Below are 20167 nucleotides of genomic sequence, written 5' to 3' on the forward strand. Positions count from 1 at the left end.
AATGTTTTACATAACAAATTGCTATTACGAACCGGTGCGCCTCAGTGCTCCAACTCTCTATTACGCTAAGTCCACCCCGAGACACTAACACGGCAATTAGTAATGAGATAGGGCCTTAAACACAAAAAAACGACATTGTTATGTTCGAAATCATATTTTGTTATCTAGCATAAAACTCTGTCCAGTGCAAATACTTTCTCTTAGATTCAGTGCGTTACTTGGTGACTTCCATACGTCAAAATTTAATTTGACATACGGGAGCCATACGTAAGTCTCTACCCAGATTTAGCTTTGGAGTTTATACAACTTATCTCTATAATCATTACCCGATTAAAGGCAATTTGTTACCTCATATGATAGTTTTCCAGAGAACGTCAAAAACGGGAAATGAGAAGGGAAATGACATGATTACTTTCAGGATATTTAAGACGCTTTTTATTTCATGAAGAATTCTCATTGGTTTACAAGCTTAGATTTAATACTATATGTAGTAATATAATCGAGGCACAGTTTGTTAAAACTTGCAGGGCTTAATTTAAAGAAAAAAATGTAATTAATATACATATATATAAACCGGTTAATAATATTAGATCGTCATAGCTTGGCTTTCTTGGCGCATGCATGGGTTGGCGTGAGTTGAATCCTTTAGTTGAAATTTTAAATCAAATCAAATCAAAAATCATTTATTCATGTAGGTAACAAAATGTACACTTATAAACGTCAAAAAAGAAATATACATTAAATCGTTCTTCTAATTTTACATTTACTGTCAGTTCTCAAATCAAGGGCGTAGAACGGAAGAGAAGAGCTGGCAATAAATTCTCCGCCACACTTTTTAATCGTCAAGTTTTTTTTCTTTTACACAACGTTTGTAAGGAGCTGCAACCATTACACCATGTTCCATATGACATCTTGAGTAATAAAGAATAACAAAAACTGGTCAATTGTTTGGTTAAATCTCCGGGATTAAAGATCTCGTGTATTCAGACTTGCTAACATCTAAACAAACTTGTGAAAAAGATTTCACAAATTTATTACGAAAATATTTAGGTTGTGCAAAGTAAAAAGTTACTTATACCCTTCAGTTAGCGCGACTACGTTAATTCATAGATTATGACCAAAAATATGGTGACATTCCAATTTAGTATGTCTTTTTTAATAGAACAGGGGCTAAACGGGCGGAAGGCTCATTTGGTGTTTAGTGAGAGGTTCGAGAGATTATCACACAATTTAAATTTTGCATTTTTTTCAAACTTTTTTCATAAACTAATTATTTCCTGTGCCCCAAAACCCACAGTTTTTTATAAACGTTTAGATGTAAGTGGGCGTGGGCATCCGGAAGCTGTATCCAGAATGCGCTGGTTCGACTGACGAGTGTTATAGAAAAAAACATTTGTGTGTACAAGCCATACTTGTTTGACGTATCAAGTAAAACTGATAGAGGTAAAAAATTACACTAATCATTTTTCCTAAGGCGCCAAAAGAAGTATAACTTAAAAAACTAAAATATTGAGTATAGCGAACTTCAGGGTGTCTGTTTTTTGTGACGGTGTATGCGGGCATCGTAAAAATTTACTCTCACACAACACAAATGCGTACCTACGGAAGGCGGTAATAATTTTTGTTTAAAAATATCCTTTCTTAATCAGTGGTGGGTTAAAGACTATATGATTGCAATGAAAGCCTCATGGGATATACTAGGGTAGTTAATATTGAATAACTGTGATGTAGGTTAGTTGCTTGGGGAAGGACAGAATCGATACAATAACTGAATTATTGCTGGCATATTGCATCCACGCTACCTACATCCACCTTGTTTGCCTCCGGAAGCAGATTGCCGTCTAGTATAGCTGTTTTGAGTGGGAGTTATCTAGTGGGTATAAGCTTCAATATGAATAAACCTACTTCTTAATTTAAATATATATATATATATATGTATATAAATGAAGAAAATTGCTCTAAAAATGATAAAATTTTCGAATACTTAAACACTATAAGACAGTTTTGCCGCGCACCACAAACTGTAACCAGCTGCCCACTGAACTATTTCCGAACAAATTTGACTTAGGATCCTTCACGAAAAGACCGTAAAAATTCTTTAAAGGTCGGCGACGCACTCACCAGCCCTCTGGCATTGAGAGTGTTAATGGGCGACGGTGTCACTTAACATCAGGTGAGCCTCCTGCCCGTTTGCATAAAAAATTTGGTATAAAAAAACCATATTAAGTAATTCTGACTTTGTTACGATAGCACATGTATGGTGTCTATATATTGAAATATTATTACAGTGCATTACATCTTTATATATATAATTCTGCTGTACGTGTGTATGTCACGGGACTCCTGATAAACGGCTGGGCCGACTTAAATGAACTTTTGTATGCGTTTGGGTCGCGTCATGGATGGTTTATATTCACAAACCAGCAGATGGCGTTGCAGTCGGTATCTAGGTTATTATTTATACTGCAACTAAACATCTAGTTCTTTGGTTATTTGGTTCTGGTATCGTTAGACATTTTCACCCTCACAATTATACAAGGGCTGCGAGGATCCAACTTATTTTGTGTTAAACTGAGACTCTAAGTTATAGTCGGTCAAACATTCGTTAAATTAAAATAATTACTTGCTCTGTATAATTTATAACAATTAAAAAACGTAATAGAAAAATTTAAAATTAAACTATCATTTTTTTTCTTTCGTGTCTTTATCGTACCGTAACAAATTTGTTTGTAAGCTCGTCAAAACTAAAAGCGCCACTCTGAATTTTAAATAAAACATTTTTTGTGTCCCGCGAGTGAATGACGTAAATCTGAAACCTTTACAGAGCCTTGCTGAATTGTATATGACGACTCACAATGAAAACGAAACGTGTTATGTACTTAAATGTTCAGGCATTCTTCGCGAATACAAAAAAATAAACACTACCAGTACCAGACCTTGATATAATCGGTAGAGGGCTGGTGGCTGGTTTAAATAAAATAGTATTTTAAATTACTTAAATAGCTATATATATATTTTTATTTTTTCAAGATAATTGTTATGTATTTTAGTGCAGTAAATGCATTTTATAATTTTAACAAATTTTTGAGGGATATTTATTGATAAATCAATCTCAAAAAGATTTATTGTTTTTGTAATCATTTCATAAGCCAACTCACATAACACAGTAAAAACCTTAGCATAATGTGACTGATTCCTTCGATCTGCAGCTGAGTTTCATTATCGGACGTCGAGGCAGAATACAAAATTCCATCCGTATCACCTCGACGTCTGTCGTTCCACAACTGAGCTTTTATTAAGGCAGGTTTGACGTTATTGCCGTGCAACACCATTATATGGAACCAATTCTTAAAAGACCGGCAACGCACTCGCGAGCTCTCTGGCATTGAGTTTTCATGGGCGGCGGTGTCAATTGACAACTACCCATTCGAAGGCGCACGCTTTCCTTACAAGATAAATCAGCCATAGATTGCTTCAGTAACTTTAATATTTTTTATAGTCTAAGTGAAAGCCAGTGTCTGTCACAGGAAACGAATCACCTACTTGCCAATTAAAAAGAGATAAAATAATATTGACGCTCAGCCGTGATTAAAATGAGCTAAGGGTAGAAAATCATGTATATAAGCCACTAAGGCCTCTGCTCCTTACTACTTACAAGATACTAGCTGCCTCCGCGAACTTCATTTCTTCTTCGTTTCACAAAATAAATTTAATTTATACTTTAGCCTCAATAACACGTGGTAATCATGATATTGAATTGAACCTTATATGACACGATTGTCGGTTTACCATAGCAGTGCCATCTATTGATTGAAATAATTTGCAATAAAATAAAATTGCGACTATAATTAAAGATCTAAGCTATCCTATCTCTTAAGTTCGACCAGACTTGACACGGTGTGCCAATTTAATTTAAAATCGGTTAAGTTGTTTAGGAGTCCATCGCGGACAAACATCGTGACAGGAGATTTATATATATATATATATGTATTAAGATTAAGATTAAAATGTATTCCTTGTGATGTAACTTACTTGTAGTTTAGCGCCTGGTAAGAATTGCTTAAAATTATCAAGACCACTTTGCCAAGATAAATTTGAAAGGAGACATATTGGTCTAATTATAATGCATATGAGACATATAAGTCTGTTTTAATCAATTTGTAATAATAATATAAAATAATATAAAATCTGCGCTGTTAAAGCGTGTAATGAATCGATAAAATACTCATAATACATATTAGTTATAAACACAAACCAGATAATTCAACGGAAAACCATTTTAATTTATAACATCAAATCCCTAACCAAATGAATTTTCCGATTTCCGTATGTGAAAACTCCAGTTATTCAGGTGGAGGTTTTATTAAATATTCTCAAATAAGGTTATATAAGTAACGATATTTGCCTTGTATCCTGTGACGGCGCAGGTAAAGTGAAGCAAAGGGTGCTAATGGACTCGGCAAATTGAAGGGAAACGAAATTTCCAATCTCCATACTTTGAAATTCGACGTGTATTTCGCACGTTACATTTGATATGACAATTTTGTGTTCATATTGATTGTTCATTTTGAAACTATTGACCTGTTTCGTGTATATTTGAAGTTAGCTAGGTTTTAAGATAGAACACACGCAATATATTCAAAAAAGAGTTTCTGTTTTGAACAAATATTTTACTTTATTTTTCATTTTTCTATATATTGACTTGTGACTTCTAACATACCTTGTGGCACCATCATAACGTATATAATACATATATAAAAGATAATTTTCCAAGACAGCTGGTCACCGTGGAAGACCACAGATCTCCATTATAGAACAGTCAAGAAAGAAGCTTTATTTATGTAACTTATGAAGTGAAAAACTGGTATTTTTTACGTTGCAGGGGGTGGTCAGGAGCCTCAACTGATGTTAAGTGGTACCGCCGCCCATGGACACTTCCCTTGCCAGGGCTTGCAAATTCGTTACCGGCCTTTTTAGTATTAGGATGCTCTTCTATTGAAGGACGCTAAGTGGAATTGGTTCGTAAAAACAGGGGCAGCTGGTTCGACAGTGGTGTAAGGACGTCGAAGTGATTCAGATAGAATTTCGTATTGTGCCACGACGCCCGATGAAGAAACTCAGTTGGTATTCAAATTCAAATCCAAAAATCATTTATTAATGTAAGTAACATAATGTACATTTATGAACGTCAAAAAAGAAATATACATTGAATGCTTCTCATTTTACATTTACTGCCAGTTCTCAAATCAAGGGCGTAGAACGGAAGAGAAGAGCTGACAATAAATTCTCCGCCACTCTTTTTAATCGCCAACTTTTTTCTTTTACACAACGTTTGTAAGGAGCTGCAACTATAACACTATGTTCCATATGATCTTGAGTAATAAAGAACAATAAAATAAATTAAAAACAAAGATTTGTCCTCTATCAGCAGGAGGCATGATGAAATAGGAGAACACACTTATATTCTCGTGGGAACACAGATACATATTAATCTAAAAACTCCTCTAATCCTTCAATTCAAAAGGTGCTCTCATACTAACAAAAATTAAAATAAAATAGGAAAAAAATCATTGTAAATATTTCTATGAGAAATATGGCGTATTATATAATATCATATAACAGGGTTTTAAGTGATGCATAGAATATTAAATAGAATAACGGAGTTTTGTGTTTTCTGTACTGTTATACATAGTATTTCATTCGACACATAAATTATGTAAATTGATTCGCAGTGTTCGAACAAATAAATAATCGGTTAAAATTTATTTCTGTCAAACTTTAGAGGTTTCAATCAGTACTCACACAATTTTATTACTTTTCTTGTTTATCTCAGATAACAATTTCCTCAAGATTTTTTTGTTTTATGCTTTTACAAGCTGCGGCTGTAAACGTATTAAGGAAATAAATGATAACAACATATATTTATTAAATACACACTATTAAAAACCAAATAACTTTTATACTATTTGTTACACTTCTTATTGCACAGATAAACAGCCTTTAAAATCGTATTTATATTAAAAATGCGAAATATCATTTGTTCTTGCATACTCCTCTTTTCTTTGTGGGTCTGTGACTATTGTCTCATTTCTCTTCTTTACCAGTACATAGATAACTCTGAAAAGTAACATTTAAATTAAGAATATCAAAATAATTCAAAATTAAGTTAGTCGAAACAAAGAAATCGACATTAAAAAATATTAGTCCATATTTATAAACTGTATGCCACTAAACAGTTTTTATTTGTATTAAAAAGCGCGTAATTTGTTTAGTCTGTGACAAATTAAGTCAATAAGGCGTGTTTTTAATGTATTTATTAACAAAGTTTCCTTAATATTGTTCTTATCAGAAAGAGGTAAATCCAATAGATAAATGTTTCATTGCCTGTTTTTGCCATATAACAAACGTAAATGATCACAGAAAAAAATATCAAATTCCAGAAATTATCATTTACATAAGACAGGTTTAATTTTGATTGACATCTTAATGCGAATCGATCTTTAAGGGTTATTTAAATATTCAAGAAACTTTTGCATTTAAACTTTCTTTTCTTGTGTAATACTTTTTATAATTCAACGATTAAGAGGCACACGAATATCTTTAAATTTATATATTCCTTGAACTCTGTGCTAAGTTGCTAAGTTTTTATGGGGAGAAAATATTTAAAAACTTAGTTTTATTTATCAAGTAGGTTGATTCCGGAAAAGAGAACGTTCTCAATGGGTTAACATAGCAAAATGTTTCATGTGTTGATATGTAGCTACTAAAAAGTTTTGAGATTTTTTTTGGAATGGAGTCTCGCTATTTGCTTTAAGGGCCTTTATGCTTAGCTTGGGTTGTATTTTTGAGAGTAGGTTGGCCGGAATTAGCGTTTTGCGACTATCGCAAGTACGTCTCCTGCAAGACTAGGACCTCGGCTTGAGCCGTCTACAGCCGGTACAAAATGTCTGATGTGAACAAAAAAACCCAACGAAATATCCCCAACGATTCGTAATATATTTTCTTATTATATAACAGAGGGTTAAAGGCAAGCCTCTATCAGAAAGGCTCTCAGTGCGTTGCCCCTTTGTTATGTGACTTACGTGAACAATCCCAAAGCGAATACTGTAAGAGCTGCATCAAACAAATAGAATGCACCAGGGAACCAGTCTATTGTACTGATGTATATATAGCTGGATGCAGGCATGTAAATTGATGGCGCAAGTGCCTCCATCACACCCATAATTGAACTTAGTTTGGCTGAAACAATCGAACATGGCATTGAGATTTCTTAAAATATTTATTTATTCACAAAAATACAAATACAAGCAGTTATTTATTATATTTTCAGTGAAATAAAAATGAAAAATATATCAAGAAAACATAATGAAGAATGTATTAAATATATAGTAGAAAAAATAATAATAAAAGTTACCAGTGTACGTAATGCAGTTTGTAAAAGTGTATAGTTCAATTAATAAAGATGTTAATAAAATATAATTAAAAGTTAAAAATAAGAATTATTATTAAGAAGTAGATAATTTTCTTTGGGCAGATTAAAAGCTAGATTTCGTAGAATTTTTGTTGAGTTAATAGATAAATCTTAGCTTTACATATACTTTTAATAAAGAAACCAATTATATTAACGATTATTTAACTACACACCTACTTCTTCATTGGAGACAATCTTTGTAGCGATGGACCGGACAGCGGTGAGACCAGTGCCACTGAAAATGTTGAAAACAGGCGCTGCGTAGTACCAATTTCTTGTAGGTGCAAATGCAAATACGAAACATGATGCTATCCTGCTCACACCAGCTAAACCTCCGATCACACTGTCTTGAACTTCAAACTTTTTGCTAAGCACTGATATGCAGAAAAACGTACCTGTACAAGAAAATAATATGGTACATTTTTGCCATATTTATCTACATGTAAATGACACATAATATGAAAAAGAACTGAAATGGAAATGTGCTGGACATGCTATAAGACGAGCAGATACATGGAGCAAAATTGTAAGACTCCTATGGCAACTAAGAGGCCCTAAAAGACACCGAGGTAGGCAATTTAAAAGGTGGGCTGATGAAATCGTGGAAATGGCTAGAAGGACCTGGACGACATTGATATGCAATAAGGAAAAATCGAGGACAACGGGAGAGGAGTTTGCCTGTGGGAACACAAAATCAGTTATTATAAATTAAGAAAAACAATAGTTATAATGTATATATTTTGTGTTCAAATGAAAAATGCCACATAAAAATGGGTTTAGAAACCTAAAACTCCGGATGCTTACAGTATTAATATTAAAATATCTGCAAATATTTGGAGACGGAATGAAGTTTATAATAATTTGATATCTAAATTTATTATCATACTTACGTATCATTTTTTATGCATTAATAATTAAGTTCAAACATAAAAAAAGATAATAATTTTATTGCGTAGTAGCCATTGATGCAACTAACGCGTCGTGCGGACGTCAGATCGTCGCGGACCAGTCACCTTGACGATTGTTACACAATTTTAAATATTAAGCCCACAGTACATACCTCGTTTCGATACATTCTTAACCTTAATAAAGGCACATAATTATCAGTCATAGTACCAATACTAAGAAACAATATATTGTAGGCGTAACTAATAAGTATAATTGGCAAAAATGTGATACAATTTAAAATGCGTCTAGCATTACTCTAGCGAAACACAAAATTCTGTTTCAGTGGGACGATCGACTGAGGTACCCGTCCTTTAGATTTCATTTAAAAAATAGCCTTTACTGCTAAGATAACTTTTTAGAAAGTTCGGTACGTATGATGTCGACAATCAAGTTTATTACAATAAAGCGACAAAAGAATGTAGCTTTGCAGTTTGGACTAATTTCGGCAACATAAAAAATACATATACATTATTATTTAATTGTCGTTATTGTGGGTGTAATGATATGTAAAGAGAATATCATTGTATGAAAGAAAAGCTAAGCCAAATCAAGCCCAGTTCGACGCTGTTTTGTCGTTAAATCGAGAGACGTTTATACTGTATATCAAGTACGGGGAGAAGTATTTGGCAAGTCTTCACTATATGATTCATAGTCTAGAATTTCTAAATACTATTATAACATTATAGCAGTGTAGAATATAATTGAACAGCATATAAATGTTTAATAGTAATTTTATGTAAGGCCTATGACCTAGAGTTACCGGGTTAGATACACAGATAAAATACCTAACGTAATTTATTAAAAAGTGAAAAAGTGTTTTTCTTTAAATGTATAAAAGTTATGTTAATAAAAGACAATACTAACTTCAAAAAAAAATAAAAAAATATAAAATACTTTCTCCTGATGTAAAGTGACACCCGGTCGCCCTTTGAGGAACTAATACGCTCTTTTCTTAAAACACCCTTATTCGAATTATTACTAATCAAGTCTATTATTAATCCCAGGTTAACATATTTTGATATAGGTGACTGATCAACTACTTACCTAAAACCAATAATAACTATGAAATAGGCTTTATAGCTCAGATGTCATAGCCCAAATCAGAGCACGCATTACCATCGATAAACACTCACCAATCAATCCCAACATAATGTTAATGGTCCCGTAAACACTGTACTCCACTTCATTAAAGTTGAATTTTCGAATCGCGTACAAGTAGCCCACTTGAGAATCCCCTGTAAGAAAATATCAGTCGATATTATTGTGATGCCTTATCTGGGCGGGTCATTAACATCGAAACACAGACTATGGCAAAGACTTAAAGACGTATTGAAGTTGTTTTGTTTCATTAGTTCTGCTTGAAACAATTGAAATTGTAATTTGCAAAATACATACTTGTACATTTTGGTAACTTACTGATGATTCTAATTTTAATTTTTTTGTCGTAAGTGATTGAAATGTTTTTTTTTAATCGGGGACCAAGTTTGGCAAACAAAGGGTTGTTTCGCCGCTAGATTTTTTTAAATTACAAAGTAAAAAGGATATTAGTAATATTTTATTATAGACGAAAATATGTGACATGGAAAATCTGATGTTGATCTTTAATTGACTATACTTTCAACAATAATCCTCCATATTTATAGGCAGTTTTATACTGAAGTTTATGTGACGAAAGTATTTCCTTATTTGAAAATGTAAAGAACCACCCTAGAACCGTCTTTTGGTAAAAGTTTTCAACTACATAATTATGAAACACCTCTTTATACATTTTTCTTTTGATTATAAACGTTTAGCATTAATTGTAGAGGCTCACGTAGGAGCTGTGAAACGCAAGGCTTTAGCTTCTCTTGAACCGTCAAATTGCCGTCAAATAGGCAGCTAACTTTCTCGTTTTTGATTTTGGATATATAATATAACAAGTAAGCAAATGTTACTCGTTATGTTTAATAATAAGCATACTAACCGAATCAAGAAATTCCGTAACGAAAATAAACCTAACACACAATGACATAATGGTAAATACAAAAATATAATTGCATAAGTTGATAAAAATGCTATGCTTTACTTTTTTTGAGATTCGTTTCAGAAGTTTTTGAGTGTACATATGTTACCAGCATATAAAGATATAGCTCGGTGCAATTAATATAACTTCTAACATTTTAATTATAACTTTTAGCGGTAGAAATTAAAAAGCATGTCCCATTTTATGAGATCCATAAAGAAATATCTTAAATGTTTCCGTTAACCTACTCTAGTAAGAATGTGGTCCTTAATAATATGAATTTGTTCTTATTGACAAACTAGATATCAATTATCGCATTCTTAATTTGGAATTCCAAATTTAAATATTCATAATATACGGCCTAGTTATAAAACGCGAATTCAAGGTTTTAAGTTTACTATCTCCTGTTTGTAACTAGGTTATTAAAATATTAAAAGAAATGTTATTATGGTAACGCTAAATTGTATTTGTTGATATACATACAAATAGATTATACATACAGAAGAAAATAAAGAAAGTGCTATGTACAACCCAGCGGATGTAAAGATTACAACAACAAAATTGCCGTAATTTGAATTTAGAATTCACAATCAAGTATAGGATAGGATAACAATTTCCAAAAACCAGAAGACGTCAATGATATTATAATAAGATCATATCAAAATCTGTCTTTCTGTAATCGCTTTACAGAAAGACAGAATAAATACTTTCATAACTCAGGTAATACAGATTTTGACAAGAATAAATACTTTAATAACTCAGGTAATCACGACAATTTCACTGTTACAAGATAAAAAGATTAGCATTGGGTGGAAAAATAATTATTCTCGATGCAATAGATTTTCGTCATTAAAAATAACATACAAAATATGTTTACAAAGGTACATAAGATAGACAGGTATCACTTATTCATCGGCAAAGAAGACAGAGGATGTAGGCCGAGAAAAAAGCCGGAGTAAAAAACTCTCTGTACTCTTTTAAAAAGCAAATCATCAAACAATACAAAATAAATAAATAAATAAGACTTATTTTATAACCTATGGTCTGGGCCTCAGATTTCTATTTATGTTTCATAACCATTTGTTAACTTGATAGGTGGTCAGACTGCTGTGCCTGACATACGCCATCGATTTTTTTTTTGGTCTAAGAGAAGCTGGTTTCCTCCCAATGTTTGTGCGAATGTTAAATGCGCACGAATAAAACAGTTCATATATAATCTTTAGTCTTGGCGTTAGACTTTTGTATGTGTCATGACTTTTTTTCTTTATTTTAAAAGACAAATCTATAAGCTTTGAATACTTCCTACACGCCGTCGACTATTTGGGTCTTAGGCATGATATTTTCATTCACAGTAGGAGTGGTTAACGCTGTGTGCACAAGAAATTTTACGGAGGAGGAATATTGGTACACAGAACTCAATATATAATTTATACTAATATTATAATGAGGAATAATTTGTATGTTACGAATTTAAGCCAAAAAACATCTTTTGGCTTTTTTAATTTACAAAATATATTGAGAGATAAAAGATATATAGTTATTAAAGTTAGGTTAATAAATACAGCTGTAATGAACTGGTAACATTCCTAAGAAGATTGCACATTACGTTACTGCAATGATGATGTCATAATGATGTAAACAATTTACGTAATCTAGACATAGGCATAGACACATACATATGATTTATTACTAACAAAACACATCAACACACAAAATAACAAAAAAGAATGAGAGAAAACATTTTTTTAAGAACAACGTATAATTTAAGTATCTCAACACATTTTATGTTCATCTGGTAGAATTTTTCTGGGTATCAGAAATGCTTTATTATCTTTATTGAAATTAAGTCAAATGAACATGCAAATATTGGATCCAAATAATTTTAAAATGCTCTGATATTCCGTAAACTTGTTCAACTGTTCTGGCGACAGACCCTTAATATTTCATAGAAATTTGGCAGATCCTTCGATGCCTGCCAACACGAAACAATTGTTTCACAGGGAATTTAATCCAGAAGACGCCATGCATGATTTACTCTAGAGAGTATTTTAGATTTTTGATGTTTAGTGTCGGAAAGTCGTGCGTCAACAAAACTTTATTAAGTAAATATGAAATAGGGTTTATTAGTAATCTAATCACGATCGTCATTATTTACATTTCTTTTACTTTGATACAGTTAATCATTTAGAAGAGAAGGCTATAGATATAGAACGATCATAATAACCCAATCGAAAACACGTAGCGAAGATAAGAACAAATTTTATCAGTTAATTTTCACTTGGCGTTGCGTAGAGATGTGGGGTCACTCTGCATCTTCTACTGCATTTACCGTGGAGAGTGTTCAGAGAAGTTGTTCGTTCTAATGCCTGCAGCTGAGTTTCATTATCGGACGTCAAGGCAAAATACGAAATTACATCTGTATCACCTCGATGTCCGTCGTTCGACAACTGCCTTAAAAACAAAGTCAACTGCCCTCTGAAGTATTTCCGAACCAATTAGAATTCTTGAAAAGCCGGGAACTCACTTATGTGCCTTCAATTTCCATGAGCGGCGGTATCGCTTAACATCAGGTGTGCCTCCTGCCCGTTTGCCACCTATTACAAATTCAATTATGAGAGACAGAAATGTTGAAGTGTTCTGTAAGTCCCTCGTAACACTTAAAGAGAACGCCGCCGAGCCGAAAAGACCGACGCGATTACGCACTCTGTGATTTGGAAGATGAGCTCGCAGTAGCGTAGAAGACGCTCTTGACTGGGACTTTTTTTTATTAGTGAAACTTTTTGTTTTTATAGATGATATTTTTTGTGTATACATCCAATGTGTGCATATTATGTTATTTTTTTTAACTTTTTTTTATTGTGTAGATGTACCTGTTTTGTTTCCAAATAAATAGACATGTGTTTAGGGAAACTGTTACCATTGTCCATAGCTAGCAAATGAGGCTGTTTGGTTTTAGTGAGTCCAATGCATCGGACAATGTTACGGACCAAATACGACTTCGCGCGTCTTTTTTGTCAACAAAAAAGTGATAATTTTTAAATTTGCAGCCATATCGTTTCCGTTATGCCTTATTGGATATTTTCATAAGCCCGTGGCGCTACAAGACCGCATGGATCTTGACCTTAAATGCAATTTATGGGCAAATAGGCGATCAGCCTTTTAAAGATAAAGACATCCCGCTTTCCCCTTAATGTTTACTATCGTTGTGCAAGCGATCCGCGCAAATGAATAGAAAAAAATAATACACCGTCGCAATTCAAACAAAGAAGTTAAGACCAGTACTGCCCAGTAAGCACTGGCAGTAAGTCCGATAATTTTGCTCTGAATACACCAAAAACAGCGGGTTCTAGGCAAAAAACACATTACAAGAGAAATTTTACCGGTGTTAAATAAGAATTATTATTTATAACTGATTTTTATTCGTTTGTTTACTGTCTCGAATCAAAACAAAAATGTTGTCTTGCAGGTACACTTTATAGTTTACCTTTAATAAATCGATAATATATTTTAAGACAAAGGAGAAGAAAACGTAGGGTAAAATGTCTTGGAAACGGGAGGTTTTATTTAGCAGTATTTTTTTTAAATAATCTTTGTTTGTCTATTGTATAATTTTATATTTTTTTATCTTTTATTCAACAAGCGGCAAACTGGTAGAAGGCTCACCTGATGTTTAGTGATACCGCCGCCAATGGACACCCTCAATGCCGAGGGCTCGAGAGTGCGTTGTCGGCTTTTAAGAATTGGTACGCTCTTTTCTTGAAGGACATTAATTCGTTTGTACGGTAACGGTAGCTAGTGATAAAGTATTCCTATTTAGTAACAAATACACTATAAACGTGTGTAAATCGAGCCATATTTTGCCATTTAAGTAATCTGCAAACTGGTTAATAAAGTTACAAAACTGTGCGTTTAATGAAAGTAGAACTGCTGTTGACATTCAGAATAACTTTTCGGTCGATACCTGGGTTTTATTGAGACTACAAAATTTTTACGTCCTCATTAGCTATAACGCATTTTTAGGTAGCACTGCATTTTAAAAATAAACATGTGAATTATAATGGCATTCCCAAATGAATTCTGTAATTTTTACCACCTGTTTTTTTTTGTTAAGTAATCTTAATATATGTATATAAATCTCCTGTCAGGATGTTTGTCCGCGATGGACTCATAAACAATTTAATTTAAAAAAACTTAAGAGATAGGATAACTTAGATTTTTAATTATAGCTGCAATTTTATATTATTGCAAATTATTTGTCTATAATTCTATCAGATGTCGATACTTTGCGACTGGCTTGAGTAAGTAATCAATAGATGTCACTGCTATAGTAAACCGACACCTAAAGTAAAACGATAAGCTACAATTCAATATCATGATTACCACTAGGCTAACGTATAAATAAAATTTATTTTGTAAAACGAAGGAGAAACGAAGTTTGCGGGGGCAGTTAGTGTTTTTTATATTTTTAAATTATCTTCAAAGTCACTATAACAAATTGTATAAAAACCTTTCCCTATTTTTTATATTATAATATTTTTTTAATAAAACCGTCGAGAATTCAACTGTTTCATTAAATGAATGAATTAGCAAAAAAACGGAGCGACCAGAAAGCTGGAAAGATGGGGAAGAATTGAAACGTAGTAAGGAGGATGAGAGACAAATGCAAGAATTTGGAGAAGGCCTCCACTACATCGGAGGTCGTGTACTATTGTGAAACATGATGGAGTTAATCTTTGTTTTTAATTTATTTTATTATTCTTTATTAATCAAATGTCATATGGAACATGGTGTAATGGTTGCAGCTCCTTACAAACGTTGTGTAAAAAACTTGGCGATTAAAAAGAGTGGCGGGGAGTTTATTGCCAGTTCTTCCCTTACGTTCTACGCCCTTGATTTGAGAACTGGCAGTAAATGTAAAATTAGAAGCATTTAATATATATTTTTTTGACGTTCACAAGTGTATGTGAATTGAATAATGTAATCCTAACTGTCTAGTACATGAATACGGGCTATTTTTTTATTTAATTGTCATATGCATTAGTATAAACATATAGCTAACTAAATGTAACTTATATTTTATTAAAAGGAGTCCCTTTAGGCAAGGTTCCGAAGATACTGGCAGCGTTACCCTTTGAAAAGCTAGACTAATTATTTATCCGAGGTAGCTGCCAGCTATTCAGATTATTTAATAACCAGGAATATATTTATTACAGTAAAGTAATTTCGGTCTTCTGATTTAGAGAAGTGTTTAGAATCCGACTTCAAAATCACGAACTCTCAAAATTATTCCGTATATAATCTGTTAACTGCACCAGTATGTACGAAGTTTATAGATTATTCATAATCCATCGTATTTGTAATTCGATCTCAGTAACCTAACCTAATTTAGTCTTTTATCTTACATAATTGATTGATAGATTTAAGATAATGTATATTAGCAATTCCTCAAAAGAAGAATGACAATTGTTTATACTGATCCGTTAATAAATAGTTGTAACATAATATAATGTATGAAGTTTTGTAAGTTTTGCGAGAAAATAAATAAATATTATTATTATTATAAACTGCGTGTATTTTATATGTGATTGTTTTATGCCTATTAATCTGATAGCTACATATTACATAACACTTAGATAAAGCCAAAACAGATTACGATGGTAAACAAAATATCAAAGAGAAAATATTAGGTAAGAAAAAGAAAACTAAAATTAAACATGAAACTTACGGTACAATATTTTAAAGAAATAACTAAATTGTTGCTTTTGTGAAAGTCAAGATGTTTCCGCTTCCCAAAATAGCCCCTATTAAATAAATAACTGTCTCAAAGTGAAAGAAATATACATGCGCGAATACAGTCCAGAATGAATTAGAATAAATAGTAAAAATAATGTTAAAATACGGCCCGGCACATTCGAATTACGCTTAACAGAGGGCAAACGGGCAGAACTTTATGTTATGTGATACCGCCGCACATGGACACTCAATGCCAGAGGGCTCGCGAGTGTGTTGCCGGCCCTGTAAAGACGACTATGGATATTGGAAGAGATGAACAGATCTCATCCCTGAGGTCGTAGGTTCGATCCCTGGCTGTGCACCAATGGACTTTCTATCTATGTGTGCATTTAATATTTGCTCGAACGGTGAAGGAAAACATCGTGAGGAAACCGACACGTCTTAGACCCAAAAAGTTGACGTCGTGTGTCAGGCACTGGAGGCTGATCACCTACTTGCCCATTAGATTTAAAAATGATCATGAAACAGATATCTGAGGCCAAGACCTAAAAGAGGTTGTAGCGCCGCTGATTTTTTTTATGGACGTCGGCAAACCCACTTCGAATACCGAGTACGTAGGCATATATGATTTTGGTAGAGTCCGCTTGGTCAATTATTATTTAAACACATAATCTTCGTTGTCTAAGCGTCGAGCCTTGTATAAATTAGTTTTTTGTTATGATTGTGGAATATTGCGTGTGCCGAGCAGTTTACCTCGTGCGTTTGAGTGTAACGACCCAAATGCAGTCATACATACATACATATATTATTTGATCTAGACTCACTAATGAGACAGTTCTTGTAATAATAAATGTGTCAAGAAAAAAAAAATACCCAACATTCCTAACGGTATTTTCATTGTCCAATTAACGGTCTGTCTGTCTGTATTTGTCTATATCACAATTTTAATGAATTTTAAACAATTTTACTCTCTGGTATTTGAAATCACTGCTTGAAATAGCAGTCAAAATCTGTTATAACGACATCGAAGGGACTACTCATATTTCGTCGTAATAACCGATAGTGGTAACATCTTGATGACCTTCGATCGTGGTGACCTTGTTATTAAAAACTGACCTGAAATTGACCTTCTTCTCTTCCGTTCTACGCCCTTGATTTGAGAACTGGCAGTTAATGTAAAATTGGAATCATTTCATGTATATTTCTTTTTTTTTTGACGTTCATAAGTGTACATTATGTTACCTATATGAATAAATGATTTTTTGAAAACCTAATACAATACAATTCAGCCGGGACCTTTGATTTTGGTCAATATAACCGGTATGTTGTTCTAAACGATGTCGTCGTAAACGGTTTGACTGTATTTACAAACTTACAGCCAATATGACACATTCTAAACTAATATAGGTTTTTAATTAATGTAAAAGCAGCTGCAAGTGATGGTTAAGACTTTAAATATTGACCCCATTTACCCCAAATACCGATAAAATATTTAAATTTGTACCGTAACGAGTTCAAGGCGTTTGTGGCGTTTACTTGTAGATATTAAATTAATTCAGTTGTGAGAGAAATAAAGGTGCTATAAGAAAAGTTTTAAAACGACTCTCATCACATGTGTGAAGTTTACTAATTAAACAAAATTGTTATATCAAAACCTAAATAATTATAAAAAATGTATCTTCGTTTCCCGCTGCTCCATATACTAGTTTTTATATATTTTTAATGGATATAGATATTAATTTAATCATACTCTTAATTAGATAATTGATCAAAATTTGTTTGTCATCATGTAACTACTATCTACCATGTTTGATTATATTAACAAATTTATTTTCATATTATTATACCCAAGCACATAACCTAATGTACCAATTACTCTTTCAGTAACAGTTATTAGATAAAAAGAAATATTTGAACGTTTGTAACGAAAGATTACAAAATTTCATTCACCGATATAAAAAAAGGGCCATAAATGTCTAAATAAATATATCGTACATGGATTTAATTAGTCCATAAACAGTGTATATTACATTAGAACTATCGTAAATATTTAACAAATAATATAAATTGCTGGTTTTATTGCCTTATTTACTTACCATACAATGGTCCAACCATCAATAGATACAAAATAATTACACAAATTATTTGTTTCCGTAATCCAAAAAATCGAGGTTGTAATATCACCATCACAGTATTTGCAACTAAACCGAACACTTCAAACAACTTCGTATCAAACTGATTCCCATTTGACGTCCGTTCATCCTTCGGCAACACATCTTCTAATTTGAACAAACCATAAAGGAAGGAACAAATGTGCAACACAAGTAGGAGGGAAAATACACCATAGTAACCCAACGCACGTAATGCAATACCACTTATAGCGGTCCCGGCAGGGGTGCCAAAGCTCACACAAATTGTCACCACGCCTAAGCGAAATGTCCTGTCTTTCACGCTTGTTCTATCAGCCATAAAACTATACATCCCCATGAATATTATAATGTAACTGCCGGTGAAGGCAGCGGGAAGCGCCTCTATTAACGCCGTCGCTGTTAATGATAATTCGTAGAAGTAATATGTCGCTAATAACAGCCCTATGTTTGCGATAATCTCCCCCGTAAAAGGGAAAAGTATACAAATTTTCCGTTTCTTCGTTTTATCGCTCCATGCGCCGATAAATAATACCATAACAGCCGGGATAGCGGTTTGTAATGGGAACTTCCAAGCTACGACCTTCGCGACTAGTGATTGTACATTGTTCAGTTCATTTTCTAAGCCAGTTGTGTTCCTATCACGTATTCGATCACATATATCTGTTGAATAGTTAAAGTTGACTCTACATGATTTTTCCAAGTGCATATTCTGCACGGCCAACGAGGATAACGCAGTACACAACATGTAGGTAAACAGACATGGCTCCACGGTCGTCTCTCGAAGGATATTTTTCACGTTTTTTATTTGGCAGCTCAGTTTTCTCCGCCACGTTTCCCGTTCAAGGTCGTCCGTGAGGCGAATGTTGGATTTGGTGAAGTCTACGGAGCCACAAATATTAACTGTATTACTCATGATTGAGTGAGAGTAAGTAAAAGTGTTTTTGATCCGCGCACAACACTACACTTGGCACGCGCCGCCGTCCGATAGCGACTACTTTATCCGTGACTTTCTGTTTCCAAAAACACGAGTTAAGTTGTAAAATGAAGCGCGATATGAATGCACTTGCGTACGAATTGATCTCGGTTGCAGGCGATAACAGAGGTCTCATCACACACGACTGTCTTTATAAAATGTTCGTTTATCTGAGCAATTCGAGTAGCGTTAATGATGTTACTACAAATATTAAAACACTTGTGATCGAGTTTTTGTTATCGCAATTTCGACTGTGCAAGGTTGTTTTAGTGAAACGAGACAAAGAATATTAATTAAATAGACGATATAAGATCGTTGACTTCTTTTTATGATATTACTTCCTTTGTACGTGTTTACATTGCGACAACTCATCTGGAAATAATTGCTATAAAAACTACCCGATTTCAAGGTTTAGCATTCATGTATTAATTCATACTATTTTGACAGAAAACGAGCGATTTAATATTATGGTATTAACAGTTGCGATTTTTTGATGTTTCCATAAAGTTTTAAATTTTAGTAATCTTGATTCTGAATTCCATTATTCCTTGTTCAATCATAATATATCATTTAGCTAATGTCCTACCTATTATGTTAATAACTTATTTGCGTAATTAGTTGTTTATATAAATAAATAAGCATAATAAATCATTTATTTGTAAAGTGGTACATTTAGATCGATTGTAAAAACACATTGACTATCAGCCATATTAAAACAGGCATACAAAAGTCATTATATTTTCATTCAGTCATCTAATAAAAACATCAACACAATATCATAATAATTAGTTAGATTATTTATGACTAGCTAACCCGGCTAACTTCGTTCCGCCGTACAGTCAATAGTATTGTTGTTAGATTACTTTAACTTATTATAAGATTTCATTATG

The 20167-nt window shown here is 33.1% G+C and overlaps 1 protein-coding gene across 2 annotated transcripts; it reads right to left on the bottom strand.

Annotated features, from left to right (window-relative positions):
- Nucleotides 1–5799: 5799 nt before the first annotated feature.
- Nucleotides 5800–19558, bottom strand: LOC110991547 (proton-coupled folate transporter). Of its 2 annotated transcripts, XM_022256922.2 has the most exons (5): nucleotides 18251–19558; nucleotides 9553–9654; nucleotides 7645–7866; nucleotides 7083–7239; nucleotides 5800–6117 (listed from the first exon to the last, which is right to left on the bottom strand). In XM_022256922.2, the coding sequence occupies exons 1-5, from the start codon at nucleotides 19215–19217 to the stop codon at nucleotides 6018–6020; spliced, it is 1548 nt and encodes a 515-aa protein (XP_022112614.2). In that variant the 5' UTR covers nucleotides 19218–19558; the 3' UTR covers nucleotides 5800–6017. The 2 variants fall into 2 exon arrangements, with proteins under 2 accessions (XP_022112614.2, XP_022112615.2); XM_022256923.2 differs by lacking the exon at nucleotides 5800–6117 and having other exon boundaries at nucleotides 7127–7239; nucleotides 7649–7866; nucleotides 18251–19555.
- Between the last annotated feature and the right edge of the window lie 609 nt (nucleotides 19559–20167).

Source organism: Pieris rapae, chromosome 3 (assembly GCF_905147795.1).
Source record: "Pieris rapae chromosome 3, ilPieRapa1.1, whole genome shotgun sequence".
Lineage (NCBI taxonomy): Eukaryota > Metazoa > Arthropoda > Insecta > Lepidoptera > Pieridae > Pieris > Pieris rapae.